At 49.0% G+C, this 22,319-nt stretch overlaps 1 protein-coding gene across 2 annotated transcripts; it reads right to left on the reverse strand.

Annotated features, from left to right (window-relative positions):
• Positions 1-4,862: 4,862 nt before the first annotated feature.
• Pcdh12 (protocadherin 12) lies at positions 4,863-20,225 on the reverse strand. Of its 2 annotated transcripts, XM_051163104.1 has the most exons (4): positions 17,335-20,225; positions 13,502-13,599; positions 10,245-10,396; positions 4,863-5,532 (listed from the first exon to the last, which is right to left on the reverse strand). In XM_051163104.1, the coding sequence occupies exons 1-4, from the start codon at positions 20,206-20,208 to the stop codon at positions 5,123-5,125; spliced, it is 3,534 nt and encodes a 1,177-aa protein (XP_051019061.1). In that variant the 5' UTR covers positions 20,209-20,225; the 3' UTR covers positions 4,863-5,122. The 2 variants fall into 2 exon arrangements, with proteins under 2 accessions (XP_051019061.1, XP_051019062.1); XM_051163105.1 differs by lacking the exons at positions 4,863-5,532; positions 10,245-10,396 and having other exon boundaries at positions 13,581-13,720.
• Between the last annotated feature and the right edge of the window lie 2,094 nt (positions 20,226-22,319).

The raw sequence follows: 22,319 nt of genomic DNA on the forward strand, positions 1-22,319 counted from the left end.
GCCTTGCTGGGTGCCCTGAGGAGTGTCACCACCAGTATTCCCAGGAGTCTCACTAAGATCATTTGGGTCCCTTGAGCCCTGCTTACCATGGGTCCAGGTATCCTGCAGTGATAGTGCTCTCCCTGCCCAGATAAACACAGACTGCCTGGGTACCCAAGTTGGGGAGGGGTAGAGTATTTTTAACTTCTCTAGCCTCAGAAGAGCCTCTGCCTGGGGAGAGAGAAAGGTAGATAGAAGTTGTAAGAGATATTATCAGGGGGCCCAAACCTATGGCTGTGCAGTCATTGTGGCCTCAATGCAGTCCTGCAGTCTCCAGACAGCCCCAGGGGACAGACTTCACGGGCAGCCCCAACTGCTGGGCTTCTGCCATTCAAATTCTGTTAATGACTCATCAGTTCCCTGAGAGAAAATGTGAGGACAGGGAGGTGACCTCACAGCAGGGCCTGCTGGGTTTGAGTGCTGGGGCTCGGGGGAGATGCAGGGTTCCAGGCCCGGCCTTAGAACCTGTTCCCTGCCTGTGAGACTGTTGAGCAAAGCTGTACTGATGCTCTGTCCAGGAAGCCATGATGCTGTACTGGGAACACAGCCATTCTGATCATTACCTCATCATTGCTAAGTATATGCAAGGCACATAGTAGGTGCTTGGCAAATGGTGATTTTATGCGTCCCATCTACTCTGTGCCCAGCAACAAGCCTACACGTAGTAAGTGCTTTAAATAGTTTTATGGATGGATGAATGGTTCTTTATGCCTTTTGTCCTCTGTGCCTTTCTCCTCTCTATGCTACTTCTGGCCCTTAGAAATTGCTCAAGAAATGCAAAATATAGCTAAGTGGTGGTGGCTTATGTTTGTAATCTTAGCACTCAAAAGGCTGAGGCAAGATTACCTATAGTTCAAGGCCTACAGTGAGAGTCTCTGGGGGATGTTTATATGTGCCTCATAGTATATACACCATTCTCCGGAGGAACTAGACGATGCTGACCTACTTGGCAGGTAAATATGATGGGCCACATCCTATGCTAAGACTTCCTCCTCCCCCATCCTGTCATTTTTGGGAATTTGGTTCCCTCCAGAGTCCCAAGGGTAGTGTTGCCGTCGTATTCTTGTTTCAGCCAGAGGAGAGGTAGGGTCAGTGAGCTGCCAAGCTGACATTGGGTGACAGGCGGGAAGGCTGCCTGTCAATCTGAGCTGCCCGCAGGCTGAGTAAGCGAACACTGCATCGCACTCTGGTGCTGAAGAACCGTTGACTATTGATTTAAAAAAAAAATGTCCCTCTGTGCTTTCCAAATTAAGACGACATTTAACTGAGTGCTTGCTGGCTCGCCTGCTCTCTCTGTCTCCCAGGGGACAGAACCCATCTTGGTGGAAACTGCTTCAAATATGTCCAAAGCCTCAGCTTTGACATCTTGTCTGATGTCAAGAAATTTCTGTAACCTTCCTGTTCAACACACCCAGTTCTGTCACCATATGTACTGCCTCACTCTGAGCCTATTGCAGGGAAAAGTGCTGGTGTCAGCGTGCTAGGAAGGGACGCGTGATGCAGGGTACAGCACCAGCTCTCACAGCACACCCCCACTCTGACAAAACAGCACTGCCCCACAGATCTCTGGGTTCTGCAGGGAAGGCTGAGGACTCAGAAGCTGCAGTGGTCCTTCATCTTAGTGAAGTCAGGGTCCACTTTGAAAATCTGGTCAAAGCACTATTCCAGCCCAAAGGAAAACACATCCCATCCCTGCTCTGCCTGCAGTTTAGCCTTTCCTAGCTCTTGAAGCCCAAACACCATAGGTTAAGAACCTGCAGTGGAAGCCAGGTATGGTGGCTTCCATGTCTGATAACACCACTCCGGATGCTGAAGAAAGAGAGTTGCCAAGTGTTCAAGTCCATGGCTACACAGTAAGTTCCAAGTTGGCCTAGGTTACACTATGAGACCATCTTTAAAATTAATAATAATAATAATAATAATAATAATAATAATAATAATAATAATAATAATAATCAGTCTAATGGATGGCTCAGCAAAGGAAGATGCTTGACCCTAAAGCCTGACAACCTGATTTGGATTCTTGAAACCAACATGGTAGTAGGGAAAAACTGACCCCTACAAGTTGCCCTCTGACCTCCACACACATGCCCTGTGGCTTGTATTCCACCCACCTCTGCCACAAATAATACAAATTTAAGTGGCCAGACATGGTAACGAGTGTCCTTAATCCTGCATTCAGGAGGCAGAGGCAGGCAGATGTTGGTGAGATGGAGGGAGGCCAGTCTGCTGTCTGGTCTACCAGGCCAACCAGGGTTACACAGTAAAAACCTATTCTGCTGTTGGTTTGGTTGGTTTTGATTTTTCCAGACAGGGTCTCTCTGTGTAGCCCTGGCTATCCTGGGACTCATTCTGTAGACCAGGCTGGCCTCAAATACACAGAGATCCACTTGCCCCTGCCTCTCAAATGCTGGGATTAAAGGTGTGTCCCACCACTGCTTGATGAGACCCTATTTTAAAAAACAAAACAAAAAACTCCACTGTGATGTAGGATACTATATCAGATCCAAAATCCCTGACCCCAGATCTTGCTTTGCAGCATGTGTGCTGTGTGGCACATCACTCGTTGTTTTGTCTTTTCAGATGAGGAGCGGAGAGCTGAGCTCTCCTGCACTGGTGATCCCAGGACTTGGGAGATGGAGTCAGCAGGGTCAAGGAAAGTTCAGACTATGTGTCTGCAATGGTTCAATGTCATGGAGCCGTGCTGCGTAAACTTTTACAAGTCACATGCCTATTTGGGAATGTGCTAAGAACTTTGTATCTTCTGCTCAGATAAAAATGCTTACACACAAAGTTTGTCTGGCACACAGGGGTCCAAGGCCTGGAGTTTTAAGACTAGAATAATGCAAAGGTTTAGTGTTTGGGTTTTCTGTTTTGTTTTTTGGGAGGTTTTTGTTTTGTTTTGTTTTGTTTTGTTTTGTGTTGTTTTTTGAGTTAGAGTTCCTCTGGGTAGCCCTGGCTATACTGGAACTTACACTGTAGACCAGGCTGGTCTCAAACTCAAGAGATCTGCCTGTGCTGGGGTTAAAGGCATGCACCACCACTACCCGGCTTGGTGTAATATTTCTCTGGAGTCTCAGCTTTTGTTCCAGAATTCCTGGGTCATCTGTCCACTCTATCTCTCCCCAACCTGCAAATCCTAGGGTAGCGTCAGCATGGTCTACCCCCCCCCCCCTTTTTTTTTTTAATACAGTATTCAGCCTGCACATGAGTCATATGGCCAGAAGAGGGCACCAGATCTCATTACACATGGTTGTGAGCTACCATGTGGTTGCTGGGAATTGAACTCAGTTTCTTTGGAAGAACAGCCAGAGCTCTTAACCTCTGATCCATCTCTCCAGTCCCCATAGTCTACTTTTATACTATAGTCTTCAGACTTTGCTTTTAGATGGTAGAACTATCCCCACTCCCTTAGTCCTACCTGGAGTACCAACATAAATAAAAGGAAACTCTGATGCAGTTGTTTAACCCATTTATTCATTCATATACCTACTCAACAGGTATTTCAAGTGCCATCTGTGCCAGGCATCCAGCCTGGAATCCAACAGCTCTGTGAGCCAGCTTGACAATGACAGGGCTTGTAAGATCACCCTGACCTCAGTGAGATGACCAGAGACCCAGACCTTGCCTCTGAAACACTTGACATCTTCAGGTCTCATATGTAAGATGGAATTAACATCACTGCATTCTAAGTATGTGCAACAGTCACCAGCCCTTGAGGGGACTGTGGCTAGCCCATCTACTGATGACAGTCTAGAACACTGAGCTCCTGAAGATGGCAGGTAAAGCAGATGTTATCTTCTGCCTTCAGGATCCAGGAGAGCCCCCACACTATCCTAAACCAGCTGTGATTGCTTGGAAATTTCCAGGAACAAAAAGCCTTGGAAAAATATTAGTCCTTTCTTCACTCTTCCCAACCCCAGATGAATGGCTGCTGCCAGTATGGATTTCATAGACCCAGTTTACATCCCATCCTCTGGGGCCTCAAATCTGCCCATAGAGAAAGACTTCCTCAGCTGAGGCTTCAGGTAAGACTTCTGCATTGAAGGACAGAAAAGGACGGACTGGCACTGGGCAGATGCAAGCACCTTTAATCCTGTGCTTGGAGCACAGAGTCTATGGACCTGAGTGCCTTCTATCTGCAGGTCCGGTCCTCACCTCACGGAGTTCCTTTTCTCTTCCTTGGTTGGCAATCTAGTGCCATGGCTGATGGCACGGACTTTGGTCCTGAGCACAAATCAACCTAGAGCCTGCCTCTATACCCTGCTCAATCTTGGGGAGGACACTCAACTTTTCCAAGCTTCCTTCCTGTGAAATGGGTATAATGACACCACCAACTAAGCATGTTGTGGGGGAAAAAAAATCAAATTAAAGCCTAGTTCCTGACTCACATAAATACTCTATTTACAGTCTTGCTTGATTTAGTCCTGTCTGGCTGAGAAGCATACTGTTGAGTAACATAGTGGAATGGAGTCAAGGACACACATGTCCATCATCTGCGTACCTGTCATTGTCATCCAGCGTGACCTACTCATGCAATGACCCAACAGGAGTTTCATACCAGGAGTTAGATGACAAACAGCCCTCACTCTGGTACTCTGTCCTCCCTCCTGTTGAGTGCAAACAGGAGAAGGAGCTGCAGTTTTTCCTTTATTAGTAGGTCAGAGAGCATTGCTTGGCTCCCCCAGGAGCCAGCCCTCTGCCTTCAGTAGCCAACCAGGCCATCCTCCTGCTTAGGATACTACACTCTGTGGAGTCTGTTCCTCCTGAGGGCCACCTCTTTACACTCTGTATTTGTTTTACCACAAACAGCAGAAAGAGAAACAAGCAGTCCGTGTCTTCTATAAAGCTCAGCCACCCATTCCATTACAAGGTCAGCTGCTTGTCAGTTAGTCCCCAGCTCCTGCCTCCTCTGTGGAGGAATAGCATAGGATCAGTCACCCTAAAGTTAGGGCTATCTCTGGCCAGTGAGTTCTACACTTTTAGAAACCAGCTCATTCCCTGAGATCCTCAAGACCTGAGTGCCCTAACATTTCCCAGAGGACCCGGTTCCTGGAACCAAAGGCATCCCAACCAAGCGTGTTCACAGATTCCTGCCACAGCCAAGACTGCCCTCACCTGCCCTCTTTCTACTCAGCTGTGCTTCTGAGCCCGAGGCCGCGCTGGTGGCCAGGTCTAGACTGAGGGTCCTGCCGCACACTGACAGCCGCCGCAGAGCAGCGGACGCAGCTTCCACTGGCACAGTGTGCTGCTCCAACAGCATCTCCAGCAGAGAGCTCATTTCTGACACGAAAGTGCTGGCCAGCCGCGTGCCTGTTGGGCTTAGCTCGGGTCCTGGTCCGGCTGTCTTGCCGAATGTCTGGAAGGTTCTTGGTTCCTCTGAAGCTGCAACGTCAGGGGAAGACAAATTGTCTCGGTAATTGGTGGTGAGGGACAATGACAGTCTCGCCATCCAGGCTGGGTCAGGGGGACTCAGCTTGTCCAGGGCTAGACCTGCAGAGAGGAAGGAGGGACACGGTGAGGCCAGATGCAGGGACGGGCTGGGAAGCCAGGCAGGGTGGGGCTGTGAGTGGGACAAGAACAGTGACAAAGGAGGAAAGGAAATGGTGGGGGACACACTACGGCGAGAGGGGGACAGACAGGAAGGAAGAGGGCTTGACAGGCAAGCTCTCTGGGCAGGAAAGCTGCTGACCAAAGCAGCCGGAAGAGCTAAGTTAGGAGGAGGCGTGAGGACAAATAGAATTGGCCTGTTTCAGCCTGGCATTGAGGAACCATGGGAAACTGAGGCAACAGAGTTAGAGCAAATTTGGTTTTTTGGGGGGAGGGGTTGGTTTTGGTTTTTCGAGACAGGGTTTCTCTGTGTAATCTTGGCTGTCCTGGACTCGCTTTGTAGACTTTGTAGTCTGGTGTCGAACTTAGAGAGATCCTCCTGCCTCTGCTTCCCCAGTGCTGGGATTAAAGGTGTGCGCCACCCAACAAGAGTTAGAGCAAATTTGAAGCCAGTCTCACTTATGCTTCAAGTTTCAGGCTAGCCAAGGCTGCACCATGAGACCCTATCTCAAAAACAACAAACAAAGCCGGGCGTGGTGGCGCACGCCTTTAATCCCAGCACTCGGGAGGCAGAGGCAGGCGGATCGCTGTGAGTTCGAAGCCAGCCTGGTCTACAAAGTGAGTCCAGGACAGCCAAGGGTACACAGAGAAACCCTGTCTCAAAAAACCAAAAAAAAAAAAAAGAAAAAAAAAAAAAAAAAAAAAAAACAACAAACAAAACCCAAAGAAATAATAATGACCGCTTATCAACTGCTCACACGCCAAGAAATTGCATAATTAGCTCATTTCACCTACCCAGGCCTTTGAGGTAAAGAGTCTTAGCTCCATTTTAAGGATGAGGAAACTGAGCCAGGTGCAGTGGTGAACTCCTGTAATCCCAGCACTCTGGGAGGCAGAGGTAGGCTGATCTCTGAGTTCGAAGCCAGCCTGGTCTACACAGGAAGTCCAGGACAGTCAAGACTACATGGAGAAACCCTGTCTCAAAAAACCAAAAACAAAGAAAGAAAGAAAGAAAGAAAAAGAAAAAAAAGAAACGACCCTCAAAGAGTCTTGTCTACTAGGCAACCAAAACTAGACTGGACCTAGGTAGGTCTGGTGACTTTGAAGCCCCTGGTAGTCCCCAACCCTACCCACTCTCTAGAAAGCATGCTCTTCCTGCTCCTCGGGGACTCCTAGGCTCCGCCTCTGGAATTCCCAAGGCTGCCAGGGCCTGCATTGTCACTACCTGGCCCCTATCACCTCCCCCTCACACTGTAGCTTTTCCAAAGGCAGGAAATCCTGGTCTAGTGTCCAGCTGAAAAGGGGCTGCCTGCCTGAGGACTGTCCTGGGAAAGGGACAGGGCAGTGGCAGCGACAGCCTGGTATTTGAGGCCTAAAGGACACCAGCCTGTCTCCTAGATCTCATGCTACCTCACACTTCTTTTCTCATTTCTCCAACAGAAAGTTTTGTCTCAAAATAATAATTCTAAAGGCTGGATGTGTTGTTATATGCCTGTGATCCTAGCACTCAGGAGGCTGAGACAGGAGGATTACTGCGAGTTCCAGAATAGAATAGGTTACACATGGAGTAGTAGGCCTGCTAGGACTACAGAAGACTCTTTCTCAATCAGAACAAACAAACAAGCATGAATTCCAGCCCCCAAAGCAAGAAGATGCTGGAAGGAAATAAGGCAAAATGTTAACTGAAATTCTCTGGCATGAATGATCTGTCCTTTTTTTATTTGTTTGTTTTTGCTTATATTTCCTAAATTGCCAGAATGCTACTTTCGCAATTTGAAAAGGTTATTCAGGGTGCAGCTAATCATTATTTGTATTAGTGAATGACCTCTTCCTGGTTCTTGTCTTCAGTTCTGGACTGTACAGGATGGGCCTGCTCTCCCCCACCCTGCCCCGCCCCCACCCGGGGACTTAGTGGATGTCTGTTGTATGATAAATGGACAGGATTATTGACCCTTGACATTGGGAGACTATGTAAACATTGTAGTTCCCTGAGACTCAGACATAAGGGTTGCAACTCCTACTGGTACAGACCCCAGCCTTTCCTTGTTTATGTCAGCTTCAGAGGAGAGTGGGAAATCACGGGGCATAAGAGAACAGCTGGAACCTGAGTTGTGTTCACTGTGTAACTTTCATTATGAAATTAGTGAGCTGATGGCAACTAGTAAAGTACTCATCATTACCTCTGTGTGTGTGTGTGTGTGTGTGTGTGTGTGTGTGTGTGTGTGTAGCCTTGGCTGTCCTGAACTCTGTTGACCAGGCTGGCCTCCAACTCACAGAGATCTGCCTGTCTCTGCCTCCTGGAGTGCTGGGACTACAGGCGTGTGCATAGGGTTTTTTTTTTATCTGATCACAAGGTCCCCAATCCTAAGCACACCCCTCAGGAGCCCCAGGGCATCAAGTTATTGGACACCAAAGTCTTTCCCATCCCTTTTTCCTTCTTCCAAAGTCACCTTGCCCAGTACCTTCCGGGCTGTGGGGAGGAGCCCACAGGTTCCAGCCACAGCTGGTCCATGATAGAATTCATGATAGATAGCCACCAGCCATGTGTGGATACTGAGCCCTTGAAGTGTAGCTGGTATGACTAAGGACTCGATATTTCATTTTATTTAACTTCACTTAATTTAAACTTAAATAGCCATATGTGGCCAGTGGCTATCATATTGAACAGCACAGTCCTAAAATTTAGAGCCATATCGCCTATGTTAATAGCTATTAGCTGTATGACCCTCAGCCAATTATTAAACACTCTTGACCTTCAGCTTTTTTTTTTTTTTTTTACTTTATGAAATGGGGATAATGAATAGCCCCTTTCTCTTCACATCTTCTCCAGAGAAACTTACAATAGGTGACTTGTGCTTAAAAAGCACTCTGCCCATGCTAGTTATGGTTTTTTAGCCCCAGAAAGGGTAAAACCCCTAGCATGCTTTGCATCCAGGTGGGATATGTGAGAAGTAAACCAGCTGCAGAAAGAGGACGGGGAAGAGCGCCACCTAAAGGAGGCAAGCCGGGTTCCACTGAGGGTGCTTAGCTGGCTGAATCTTGCATTAAAATTCACATTATGTTTTTATTCTTGTTTGTCTTTTGTTTTTTGAAAGGGTTTCTCTGTGTAGCCTGGCTATCCTGGAACTCGTTCTGTAGGCTAGGTCAGCCTCGAACGGCCAGGCTAACCCCAAATTCACAGGTCCAGCTGCCTCTGCCTGAGCCTCCCAAGTGCTGAGATTAAAGGCGTGCACCACCACCACCTGGTTTCCTACCATGTTTACTGTTACTGTTAAAACTAATTGCTTTGTTTTCCTCCTCTACCTCCTTTCCTTTATTCCATCTCCTCCTCTTTCTCCATTGTTATTGTTTGTTTTTTAAACAGGGTCTTATGTAGCTCAGACTAGACCAGAATTCATGCTGTAACCCAAGGAGGACCTTGAACTGTGACTCTCCTTCCTCCACTCCCAAACTGTGGGACTACAGGCGTGCATCAACAAGCCCATTTAATATGGTGTTTGGGGGTGAACTTAGGAGCACTCCACCAAACCAAACTAATTTTTTTCTACCTTTTTTTTTTTTTGTTAATTTAGCTTCAGTGAGCTAATTAAGGAGTCATCTCCTGTCTGGAGGGAAAGGTTACTTAAATACATCAAAGGCAATGGTGCAGGTATGTTGATACTATGCGGGTTTGGGCACCCCAGCCAGGAGCGAGGAGACTCTGGCAGGTGCGCTTGCTTCCTGAGCCGTGTTCCCTTGTACACTGCACTTGATATTATCTGCCCCCCAACCCCTCTACCCCCCAACCCCTCCACCCCCCACTCCCTCGCCCCTGCTGGTTTTTGGTTTTTCAAGACGGTTTCTCTGTGCAGCCCAGCATCTGTTCATTATTTTTAACAACGTTTTTTAAAAAGTAGAACCTGGAAGCCGGGAGTGGTGGTGCACACCTTTAATCCCAGCACTTGGGAGGCAGAGGCAGGTGGATCTCTGTGAGTTTGAGGCCAGCCTGGTCTACAAAGTGGGTCCAGGACAGCCAAGGCTACACAGAAAAACCCTGTCTCGAAAAAACAAAACAAAACAAAACAAAAATATAGAACCTGGGGCCTGGAGAGATGGCTCAGCAATTAAGCACTGGCTGCTTTCCCAGAAGACCAGGGTTCAATTCCCAGCACCTACATGGCAACTCACCACTTTCTGTAAGCGCAGTTCTAGGGGATTCAACACCCCCACAAAGACAAATGTGCAGGCAAAACACCAATGCACCGAAGGGAAAAGCAAATACATATCTTTAAAAAAAAATAGAAAGTCTGGTCATTAAACAAAGGAAAGCTGGGCACGGTGCCCCACGCCTATGATCCCAGTACTTGGGAAGTTGAGCCTCCTGAAAAAGAATTCAAGGGTAGCCTGGGCTACATATTGACAGAATGAAACCCTGTCTCAACTAACTAAACCTACCACCACATCACTAAATAAACAGATAAATAACCATTTTCTGAGACTGCAGAGGAACTAAAACACCAGCCACAACCCTCTCACAGTGAACTGGCCATGCCCCTCTTCACAGTGGACTGGCCGTGCCCCTCTTCACAGTCCTTTGAGCAGAACTCTGGAGCCCGAATGCGTGGGAAGACAATGGACGCACAGACAGCACAAGGGTGACCCCAGGGCATCCCTACCTGTATGGGGGTCCAACAGGCTAGACAGCTCTTCTTCTAGAAGTCGTTTCACAGAAAGGTCCTCCTCAGCAGCCAGGGGCCCTTCTTCCAAGTCAGGTTCTGCTTGAGCACCCGGCCGGATGCCTAGGCCATCTGTGTCTGGGATGGGAGCCCTGTGAAGAAAGCCAACCAGGTTTCACATGAGGAATTCCCATATAACTGTCTGTTCATGGCAGGGTCTGTCATCTATACAGGGAGCTGGTGCAGAGCCTGGCTTACTGAGTCAGGGTGAACTGGGAATTACCCTCCCAGCCTTGCTGGTGACTCTTTCCTCTCCCGTGAAGTGGGGGGTCATAAGTAGTAACGTTCATGGGGTTTTGTAAGATGAGACTGTGTAGGTGAAAGGTTTAGCGTAGTGCCCTGCAACAGTGTCAACAGTAGACTCACAGAGGAGGAACAATGCCATTGGGAGAATTGCTCACTACGGGCCTGGCCCCTCACACCTCGGAGGAGTGTGGCACAGAATGACACTTAGTAAAACTTCTTCAGCTAACTTTGCCATCTACCCAGCACCAGCCAGTCAAGGTTCTTCTGCCTTCCTTGTTCCTTGTTTTCTTGTCAAGTGCTCAGAACGTGGCCTGGCGCGCACTGGGCGCTGGATGGACACTACAGAGTGAGCGACTGCACCTTCCTTCCTTAAGCCGCGTCTCAGAGCAAAGGATGCACCTGGACAGGGTACCCTTAACCTACACACATCTACACCTGCACCCCAACTTCCTGGCTTTACCTGATGCTCAAGGCCTCTCACAGTCACCTCAGGATAAACCCTGGTTCTCAGGGGAAACATCTTCCTGAGGGCCTCTAAGGCCCATGAGGCCTAGCTGATTTTTATTGTCCTCATTTCCCGCTGTGACCATTTGTGCTGCTATTAAGAGGTCAGCCAGAAGGTAGCAAGCTGGGGGTAATAGGAACAACTACCCTAAGCCAGGCCTTGTGCCATGCAAGGCACAGGTACTCACTCATTGGAACCGCTCAAGCCTGTACAGAAGGCTCATTCCCGTTTTACCAACGAGAAAATGTTTTTGCAGCTTGCCTAAGGACCGCGTGGGCTACGTAATTAAGCAAGAATTCAGATCTGGACCCATGACTCCAGAATGTGAGTACTGCTATGGCTCCGGAAAGCATGCCAAAAAGCAAAGGCCTTTAAAACTGCCCCTCTGACCTCCTATTCCGGAGCTTCCACCCCATGCAAGGAGATAGCAATCTAGAATTCCTTTCCTAAAGTAGGCCATAGAAACTAGAACTTTCCCCAAAGCCAACTATAAAACCTAAAAACATGACTTGAATTTCCCCCTGACTTTCTGTGGAAGAGCTGGCAATTAAAAAAAAAAAAATCTCTGACCTGCCTAGCTTGATTGCACGTCTTAAGTCTCTCATTCCAGAAAGGCTCAAGGAATGCTTGGTGGAACAGTCAAGAAGCTATACAGATAGACCTTGCTGGGACTTCCCCCTTGGTCTGAATTTCAATTTGATCACACTCTTTTTATCCAGTTATATTTTCACAGGTATCCCTGAAGCACTGAATACAATCTTTTTTTTTTAAGATTTATTTATTTGTGTACTGGTGTATATAGCACTGTGCCTACATGTACGACTGCATGACAGAAGAAAGCACCAGACAGAAGAGACCATCAGATTCATTACAGATGGTTCTGAACCACCATGTGGTTGCTGAGAATTGAACTCAGGGCCTCTGGACGAACAGCCAGTGTTCTTAACCCCTGAGCCATCTCTCCAGCCCCCACTGAACCCAATCTTAAAAATAGGTCTTTGAAGCCAGGCATGGTTGTGCACACCTTTAATCCCAGCACTCAGGAGGCAGAGGCAGGTGGATCTTTGTGAGTTTGAAGCCAGCCTATTCTACAAAGTGAGTCTAGGATGGACAGCTAAGGTTTCACAGAGAAACCCTGTCTCAAAAAACAAAACAAAAGCCGGGCGGTGGTGGCACATGCCTTTAATCCCAGCACATGGGAGGCAGAGGCAGGCAGATCACTGTGAGTTCGAGGCCAGCCTGGTCTACTAAGTGAGTCCAGGACAGCCAAGGCTACACAGAGAAACCCTATCTCGAAAAACCAAAGCCAAAAACCAAAAACCAAAACAAAACAAAAAATAGGTCTTTGGATCTTCAATCTAAAAGCTGATGTATCATATAAAACTATGATTTTAAAAAAAGTTGTTATGGGGCTGGAGAGATGGCTCAGAGGTTAAGAGCACTGTCTGCTCTTCCAGATGTCCTGAGTTCAATTCCCAGCAACCACATGGTGGCTCACAACCATCTATAACGAGATCTGGTGCCCTCTTCTGGTGGGCAGGCACACATACAGACAGAACATTGTATACATAATAAATAATCTTTAAAAAAAAAAAAAAAGTTGTTATGGAGCCCATGAGATAGAAGTCTCAGTGGCTAAGGGTACTTGCTACCAAACCCAATGACCTGAGTTCAAGCCTTAGTACTTATATGATGGAAAGAGAACAAAGACATCCATGTGCTGTCCTCTGTCCTCCACACACATGTCCACCCACTCATATGCAAAATAAATACATGTAATATAATTTTAAAAACTTTTTAGGCCGGGAGTGTGACACACACCTTTAATCCCTGCACTGGGAAGACAGAGTCAGGCAGATTGCTGTGGGTTCAAGGCCAACTTGGTCTATAAAGTGAGTCCAGGACAGCCAAGGCTACACAGAGAAACCCTGTCTCAAAAACAACAACAAACAACAAAAATTTATGGATATTCTCCTGTCATTGGTCTATTGCCAGTTTATTTCCACAGACTCAAATGTTGAACCTGCAGAAAGAAAATCTGTCTCTCCATGCACGGTGAGGAATAGGATTTGATATCCTCTTAAGGCCTCCTCAATTCCAGTACTGCCCTAAGGGCTACACCCTCCCATCTACAGCCTTATATAGTGTGTTTGTGGGCAAAGAGAAAGAATGGTGAAAGCTGCAGATTTCAAACCAATCAAGTAGCCAGGGGACAGATAGTCAGAGAGGTAAGAGATGAGGTCATTTCCTTAGTGACACTGGGACCTGTAAATATCATAAATACAGTGCCCTCCCCCCAGGATGGAGCTTCCGGAGTGGGGGACTGGGTGCTGCCTGCTGCACGTACCTGCCTGGGCTGGGTCCCTAGGGTATGCTCAGCCTTCCACACCTCACCAAGGCTAGGGTCCCTGAGGAGCCTGTGCTGTGGGTGCTCTGTGTTGCTTACCTGCTGCCGCCAGGCTTGGCCGAGTATTTATTTCCTCGGTGGTTTGGTTTGGGCTGGAATTGGCCCTGATGCAGCAAGGACAGCAGCTGGGAGATTTGCTACAAGACAGGAAAAATCTGTTGACTCCACACAATTCCGACCGTGCACGCTTCCTCGCCGGATGTTTCCCTCAATGCTGGTGCTTTCTTTTTATAGTTTTTCCTCTGGCTTCAGATGCTTCTGTGATCAGATAGGGGGGTGGGGGTGGGGAACGGACCTGTGTGACTGAGCAAGGGACCTGGGGGAGGGTGCTTCCTGGCTTTGTCATGTCACTGCAGGCCCGGGGCAGCTGAAGGAGCTAGCATGGGGACCCGTGGACCCATCCCCCACAAGATCATCCCCTGGACTTTGAGGGTTGGAGTGAAAAAGGCATTTCCTGATGTTACAGCTGTTACTTTGATAAGGATTGTCTTCCAGTCATTTTTTCTCCCTTTGAGCAGTATTCAAGCATTCTGGCCAATTTGTGTAGGGGGAAAAAAAAAAAATATATATATATATATATATATATATGCATATATATGTGTGTGTGTGTATGAATATATATATATATATATGACTGCATTGTACGGGGAAGAAATACTCTCATTTATCTAATTCATTTATTCACCCTGTCAGTCAATGGCCATATATTTAAAAGCATTTCTTTGTGCCAGGCATAGTATTTCTGTGGGGCTTGTAAGAACAAGAAGGGGACACCCCACACACACACACACTGTTGTCTTTGGAAGTTCATGGTTTACAAGGAAAGCAGTGAGAAGGGTGACAGACTGTAGTTGAGTTCTGGGAAGAGGTGAGTGAGGTGTGTAGGAGCAGAGGTCTCAAACCTATTTTGGAGAAGGCAGGAAGCAGGGAGGTACTGCTGAAGACAATTATTCACTTACTTTCTCGTCTTTTTGAGACAGGATGTCACTATGCTGCTCAGGCTGGCCTTGAACCCTTGCCTTAGCATCCTGAGGGCTGGAGCTACAGGCACGTGCCACAAAACCTGGCTTTCAGGCAATTCAACAAACCTCTATTTTTTTTTTTTTTTTTAAAATTCTGGCTGTGCACCAGGAACTCCTGCAGAGACCTAAGGCTGCACAGGAATTCCGCCAGAGACTAAGGGCAGGGAGTGGGGGAGGGGGGGAAGGGGTGGCAGAGGGATGAGGGGTGGGGGGTGGGGTATCTAAACCTTAAGAGAAGACAGCTTCTGTTAAGGGTTCTCAAAGACCAGAAAAATGGTAGGGTTTCGGAAGGTGGGAGAAGGGGGGACTGTCTAGCTGTCAGCCCTCCACCCTAAGGTACTAGAGAGGAAGCTGACCTAGTCTTGGCAGGCTGAGCTCTTCTTCAGGGTCAGGAGCTTCGGAACTGATTTTGAGATCTACTGACACCCTCAGCTTTGTCACCTCTCACCTCTGAAGTGGGCTCACATTCTCCACAGCACTGTCAGTGTTAATAAGATATATTGATATTAAAAATGTCCTGCAGAGCCTGGCTTTGGTGGCACACGTCTTTAATCCCAGCACTTGGGAGGCAGAGGCAGGTGGATTGCTCTGAGTTCAAGGCCACCTTGGTCTACAAAGCAAGTCCAGGATAGTCAAGGCTACACAGAGAAACTCTGTCTTGAAAAACCAAAATAAAAAAACAAAAAGAAAGAAAGAAAGAAAGAAAGAAAAAAAAAAAAAAATGTCCTGCAGACTCAGGAAGATAACGTCTCAAAATGCTGCTTCTGGACAGCAGGGCTGGGATTTCACTGTGACTTGGGAGAGTAAGGATCCCATAGCCTGCCTCAGGTAGATCCTGCCTCCCCACCAGACCCAGAAGCCCTTAGAAGGCAGATACCTGCTACCTTTTACCCAAGGAACACTAGGTGAATGACACCTGAAGGCCACAGCCAGTGCTGCATGCTGGCATCCAGAGTCATTTCGCAGTTAGAACCCAAACTCTGGAGTGGAATCAGGCTCACATTCTAAATCTGTTCCTGCCTAGCCTCCCATCTCCACAGTCCTAGAAAATCATTTTTGAATTCTGTGCCTCAGTTTCCTCAGCAAGGGGGGGGGGGTGGTATAATAATGAGACTAGTGGTTGTGATATTTAAATGAGCTGAGGTATGTGACTCACTTGTTGATAGAGCCTGTGGTAGCACTTAGTAATCACCTGGTGACAACTAATCTCACTCGTGCCACACAATAGCCGCAGGAAGGAGACACCACCCCATGCATTTTGTAGAGATGGAACCTGAGCTTCACGTCCTTGTGGCAATAAGGCCTGGAACTTGAACTCACATCTGACTTGTGAGGCTAAACTGTCAAAAAGGCCCTGGACCTTGAACATCTTACTCTCACCCTCCAGTTGGTTCTAGATGGGTACCTTTCTATCCATCACTTTAGTGTGTCTGCTCTCTGCCGTCATGTCCTGTGGTGTGGCATTAAGAGTTCATTCAAAAAGCAACTGGTGGATGGATGAGTGAATGAATGAAGTCGTTGGCTGAAGGGTAAGATTCCTGAGAGAATAATAGCTAAGCCACCTCCAGGCATTTTCCTGGGAAGAGGGTTGGGGAGGAAGCTGTGTCCTTGCTCCATAAGAAACCTGAGCTGCTAGCCTGGCCCAACAGAAGTATGTCTCTGACGCACAGGCTAGTACAGTGAAAGCTCTCTGGACACCAGAGAAGCAGTTAGGGCTGTGTTAGGCACCATCCCTGAGAAGACCTCCATCTGTGTTAATCCAGAGACATGAACCAGATTGTCCCTCACCGTTCCATTAATCCTCTCCTTCAGGGCAGCAGAGACCAAGTATGTCTGCCATTGTAATTCCCTTCTCTTTTTCTTTTTTTTCTTTTCTTTCTTTCTTTCTTTCTTTCTTTCTTTTTTTTTTTTGAGACAGGGTTTCTCTGTGTAGCCTTGGCTGTCCTGGACTCACTTTGTAGACCAGGCTGGCCTCGAATTCACAGCGATTTGATCTGCCTACCTCTGCCTCCTGAGTGCTGGGGTTAAAGGTGTGTGCCACCATGCTGTAGATAAAGAAAATAAGCCTCCAACTGTCACAGGGTCATTTTCTACGTCCTTCAGTTCTAGGTTGCCATGTCTGAACTTGGGTCTGCCTACCTTGCAGGGTTGTTTTCTACTGGCTCTTTCTGTGGACCCAGTTGGTAAGCTTTGGGGGTGTCTCAGGAAAGTCAAATGCAGCCTCTGGAGCATGGGACAGTGGTACCTAGGCCTGACTCCTTCACAGGGAGGTTGCCTAACCAAGATGAAGCAGTTTGTAGCAGGGATAGAGAGGTGCTTTGTGGCAGTGACAGTATCCATGCACTACTACAGGCCAAACAGACACAGTGGTCCAAGCGTTTCTGCCACTAATTGATTCGCTTGGTTTTCATGCAGACTTGGGAGGGAGCGTGCTGATAAGGTGGATACTTTCAATAGAGAAGCTGAGTGACTTCTCTATGAGCCTCAGGTGGGAAGGGGTAGAGCTAGGATTTGAACCCAGGCAACCTTACTCCAAAGTCTCTGCTGTGTGGCTATATGTGCCAAACATGCTTAAGCACTTTGCATGGCTGGCCTGCACCTCAGTACAACTCTGCAAGGCACACACTTCCCACTGCCATACCTAGTTCACCATGAAGGAAACTGAGGCCCCAGACCACACGGCTAAGATCTGTTAGCCTGGCCACTGTGCCCTTAACTTCTGCATCACAATGCGCTGGGTGAGTCTAAGGATGAACATTGGAAATGAGAATGTCTAATGTTCTTGGGGCGGGGGTTCTGATGCTTCTTTCTGGGGGTGACCAGAAAAAGAGCTGCCCATGCCAGAGGTACCTGGACAGGAGGCGAATCCCCAGCAAGCTCCTCCACAGGGTTCCGTTCTGCAAAGGCAGCCACAGATAGTCGGACCAGGCTCCTCAGAATCTGATGAGGACTGGACTCTCCCTTAGGGGACACTTTGCCATTGAGATTCCGCTGTCGTCTCAGGGTTGCAGAGGAGGCTGATGGACTCTGTGGGGCTTCCTCGCTGCCTTGGTCTCCGGCCAGCCTCGCTATGGGGCTGCCAGGTACCTTCAGAGGCCTGAAGGGTGGCTGGCCCAGGGCAGGTGGGGACTCAGGAAGGCTTAGGTTCTCTCGGGAGGCGTTCCTCTGCCTGGGATGGTTGAAAAGGAAGTTGAAGGTGTCCTGCAGCACCTCCTGGCTCTCTGCCAGTGCTCCTTGGTTGCCTTGGTTACGCAGGGTCCTGTATAGGGTTGGTGTGAGGTGGAAGGGGGCCTGCAGACAGGAGTCCCAGCCCGCCTCCATCAATGCCTCCTTACTGGTATCCTTGTGAGATGGCCTAACTTCATCAGGCTCATCCTCCTGGGCCCTGAGCATAGGCACCAGGTGGATATCTGCCTTCTGAATGTGTTTCTGGGGCCTCTTGGGCTGGTGGCGGTACGTGGACTCAGCTTCACGACAGTTGTAGGCCCTATTATCATTTTTCTGTGTCCGGCAGATGGACACGAACAGAGCCAAGATCAACCCGAAGACGGCCAGCAGTACAGCCAGGCAGATCATCACCAGCTCTGGTATGCTCAGGACCCTGGGCTTGTGACCAGAGTCCCTCAGGTGGTCCACACTGGTGACAAACAGGACCCTCAACAGAATTCGGGTCTGCAAGGAGGGGCTGCCCTGGTCCTCTACCACTATCCCTAGGTCCCACTGACTCCCAATGAGGCTGCTGGCGTTGGTGACATTAATGAATAGCTGCCCCGAGGACGGGCTGAGGACAAAGAGATGAGCATCATTCCCACTCTGAAGGCTGTAGAGGAGCTCCCCATTGGCCCCTGAGTCTGCATCTCTTGCCCCAATTGTCACCAAAAGAAAAGACCAGGAGCTGTGGGTAGCCATTAGTGGTGTACCAGTACCTGCTAGATCCAAGCCACTGGGATCCTCGACAGGCAACAGAAGGTGGCCTGTGGAGGCATTTACGAGCACCGAAAGGGTGGCTTTGCCTTCACTGAGCACAGGATGAATCACTTCCGGGGCATTATCATTGGCATCCAAGAGGCTAACCCACACCGAGATGCTGGATGCGAGCTGGGGTTGCCCTCTGTCCTCTGCTACCACCTGGAACTCAAAGCCTGCATTCTGTTCATAGTCCAGTGATTTCTGAGCAGTGACTTCTCCCGTTTCGGAGTCAATAGCTACTAAGTGAGAAGCGGGCGAGTTCTTGATGCGGTATGACACTTTTCCGTTACTGCCCAAGTCAGCATCGTGAGCTTTGATAGTGGTGAGGTGAAGAAAGGGTGGGTTGTTTTCCCACATGGAGACCTCGTACCGGCTTTTCTCAAACACAGGGGCGTTGTCATTGACATCCCTGACCTGAATTTGGAGTTCCTTCTCAGCTGATAAAGGCTGGGGTCCTTGGTCTTGGGCGAATACAGTGAGAGTGTATATGGGCCACTGCTCTCTGTCCAGTGTGGCATTGGTGAGCAGCATGTACGTGTTGCCATTCGTCCTTTTCAACCTGAAGTGGCCCAGCTCTTGATTCAGCCAACAGTGGACCAGACCGTTGTTTCCTGAGTCCAAGTCATTTGCACTGACAAGGGCAATGAAACTGTCCCTGGGAAGATCTTCTGGCACCAGCGACATCTGGGAAGCCCATGTGACGTGGATGCTTGGAGCATTGTCATTGACATCCAGAACTTTGATGAGAACTTTGCAGTGCCCAGGGATGGAATTGGGACCCAGGTCCCTTGCCTGGACATTCACCTCATAGGCAGGGTTCTTCTCATAGTCTAGGGGTTGGCTCAGAATGATCTGGCCTGTCTTGGCATCTACACCAAAGGTGTTCATCACCTCTGGGGACACGTGCTTGCCAAAGAAGAACTCTATCTCCCCGTTGGGACCTTGGTCCGGGTCCGTAGCAGTCAGGTTTATGAGAACGGTGCCAGGGGCAGTGTCTTCTGGGATTTCTAGTGCTAGTGAACTCTCTGCAAACACCGGGCTGTTGTCATTGGAATCCAGGACATTGACCTTGACCACGCTGGTGCCTGACTTGGGGGGATTCCCATTGTCGTGGGCAGTCAGCACCAGCTCAAAAGACGAGTGGACTTCCCGGTCCAACTCCTTCACCACCACAAGTTCCGCGTGTTTGGTCTCATCAGGCCCCACAATAACATCCAGGGCAAAGTGTTCACTGGGAGACAGGGAGTAGGAATTCAAGCTGTTAGGACCAGTGTCTTGGTCAAGGGCTCTGTCCAAGGGGATTCGTGTGTGCAGAGAGGCACTCTCAGAGATTTCCAGCTCCTGTTCACCTTTGGGAAACTGAGGCTGGTGGTCATTGATGTCCAGCACCTGAATCTCCACATGAATCAGAGCCCCGGTGGCCAGCACATCAAAGGACATCAGGCAGGGCTCTTGCTGCCTGCATAGCTTCTCACGGTCCAGCCGGCTGGAAGTGCTAAGCAGGCCATCCTCAGAGTTCATCTGAATAGGCAGTGCCTGAGGCAGCTGCAGGATCTGGAAGGCTTCTCCTGCCTTCCCATGCCTCTCCTCCACTCCCGGTTCGTGGGATAGTTTCCCTATCTCTGTGCCAGACGGCACTTCCTCTGTCACTTGGAATTTCACTGTGAGAGTGGCCACCTCCTGACAATCCCCTGAAAGGAACAAGTAGCTTCCTGGTCCCAAGAGCCCTAGCAAGAACGGCACAAGTAGCATCATGCTTACCGCAGGGACGGCTGGACGTGTCCCCCAGTGGTTCCTGAATACCTCAGTCAGCCTGGCTCTTCCACTTCAGATCTGCCGGTACAGGTTTGTCCCATAATTAGAAGATGCTGGGAGAAGCAGGATCCCCAAGCAAGGCCATCTTCGTGACAAGTGATCAGAGAGGTCCCATGCCACAACAGATGAATTGCTAGAGACGGTCCCCGCTCCGCTGCAGCACCAGCTGGTCCACTTAGCAGTGATGGGCAAGTACCGGCCTGAGAGAGACTTGACCTAGTAAAACAGGATGTAGGGATCTGACTTCCAAACAGTTACCAGGCTGGGGAAGCGGAGAAGCAGATTTTTCCTATGGAAACCCCACCTACAGGAAAAGGGAGGGCTGGGAGTTTCAATGGCAATTAGAGAAAGAGCATTTCCTGTGAGGCAGAGAGGCCTGTTGCTGAAGAGGATGAGGCCGGGGCTCCTGGGACAGGCTGGATGAGAAGGTGCTAGTCCAGGCAGCAAAGCAGCCAGTGAGCAGCAGGGAATCACTGTGTGGCCAAGTGAGCAAAGAACTTGACCTATACCGATGTCCCTCTAGGGCATGTCAGCCTCCTCATCGCTCTTCCTCATCTCCTTTTTTTGCTTACTTTCCTCCCCTGTTCTTCTACCTTCTGCCCCTGTCTTTTCCCGCACTCGTTGGACATTCGTCCTCAAACTTGACCCCATATTTGTTTCTCTAAAAAGAGCTATGATTAGTAGAACAGCCACAGGAGCTAAATGGCGTGGGTTCAAATGCTGACTTTGCAACTTATCAGCTGGGTCTTCTGGGACAAATGGCTTGACTTCTCTCGAGTTTCTATTCCTTCCTCTTGGGGGTGGGGGTGTGCAGAATAGTTGTCTTCCCAGTAGGACCGGATGAGATGATGTATAGAATCCCTTGGCCTGGTCATGGTCCCAAATCACAAACAATAATGTTGTTTGGCTAAGGGTACTGTGGACAACATAGCCTATCTTACCTGTGACTGGAGTTCTTAACATTGGCCATGGGGCAGTTTTTGTTCATATTGACCCCTGAGGGTGCCAATGGCTCTACGGACGCTGTAAGGACCTGTCTGCTCTGACTACTAAGGCTCCCTACCCACCCCCACCCCCACCCCCTTCCCTTCCTCAGATCCTTGAAATCCATTGTTCTCTGCATCTGGTCCAACTTGAGTCCCTGGCTGGGGAACCCCCAGCCTCTCTTCCTCTGTCGAGAACTTTTCACGTTTCCTTCTCCCACACCTTCCCCCCTTTCATCTGTCTTTCCTTCCCTTCCTCCAATTCTTCTCAACCCACTCTTGTGGATGAGAGTCCTATGAACAACAGCTTCTTCGCTGCCTCCACCCCCACCCCTGCACTTAAGGTAGGTTCTTCCTGCTGTTCACCTTCTCACTTGGGCGAGGCGCAGAAGGCAGAGGAGTGGGAAGGTGGCTTGCATGGCCTTGGTGGCTTCTGTTTTCCTCCTCAGTGTGTTGCCTCCGATATTCTTCCAGCCTTATGCCCAAGCCTTATGTAGGTTTATTCTGGAGGTCTGTGAAATATTTGAAATGGCAGAAATTAAGGTCAACTTCCCAAAGATGGGTGTCTGCTGCTGAGTCCTTGGGGCCAGAGATGCCCCATTTGGACATAGTGACACCACTCAGGGTTTGCTGGCATGGAGACCCATAGCAGTCAGGCTGGGGGTGGCTGAAGGTTAGCCACATGCACTCCCTCCCCTTCCCTCTGCCCTTTCTTTCCTTCCATCCTGCAGTTCACTCACGGAGTTTGCTTAACCATCTCACTGAGCCCACTGAGCCATGGCTAGGGTCCTGAGTTCATAGGGACATTTCCTATGGCATAGCTTTGGGGACTACTGGACCCTCACAGACTTAGAGCACAAGTGACTTGAGTCTCTGGGCCTCCCTTTCCTTCTCTGACAACGTGTTGTCATCTATTTTATAAGTTTAGAGTAAGGATGAAAAAAGTGACACACACGGAGGCCTGGATGTGGGGCCTGGCAGAATGCACTCACCAGGCAAGGACCACCATCTTCTCTTTTTCATCTTGCAGGTTTAATGGCTCATATGCAAATGTGAAAAGTACTTTAT

This window comes from Acomys russatus, chromosome 20, assembly GCF_903995435.1.
Source record: "Acomys russatus chromosome 20, mAcoRus1.1, whole genome shotgun sequence".
NCBI lineage: Eukaryota > Metazoa > Chordata > Mammalia > Rodentia > Muridae > Acomys > Acomys russatus.

Coding starts and splice junctions, on each gene's coding strand:
- Pcdh12 (XM_051163104.1), bottom strand. CDS start 20,208: ATGATGCTACTTGTGCCGTTCTTGCTAGGGCTCTTGGGACCAGGAAGC. Junction 13,600..17,334: donor GGGATTCGCCTCCTGTCCAG/GTACCTCTGGCA, acceptor CCTGTCTTGTAG/CAAATCTCCCAGCTGCTGTC. Junction 5,533..10,244: donor CCTGTTGGACCCCCATACAG/GTAGGGATGCCC, acceptor TCCTCTCTGCAG/GTCTAGCCCTGGACAAGCTG.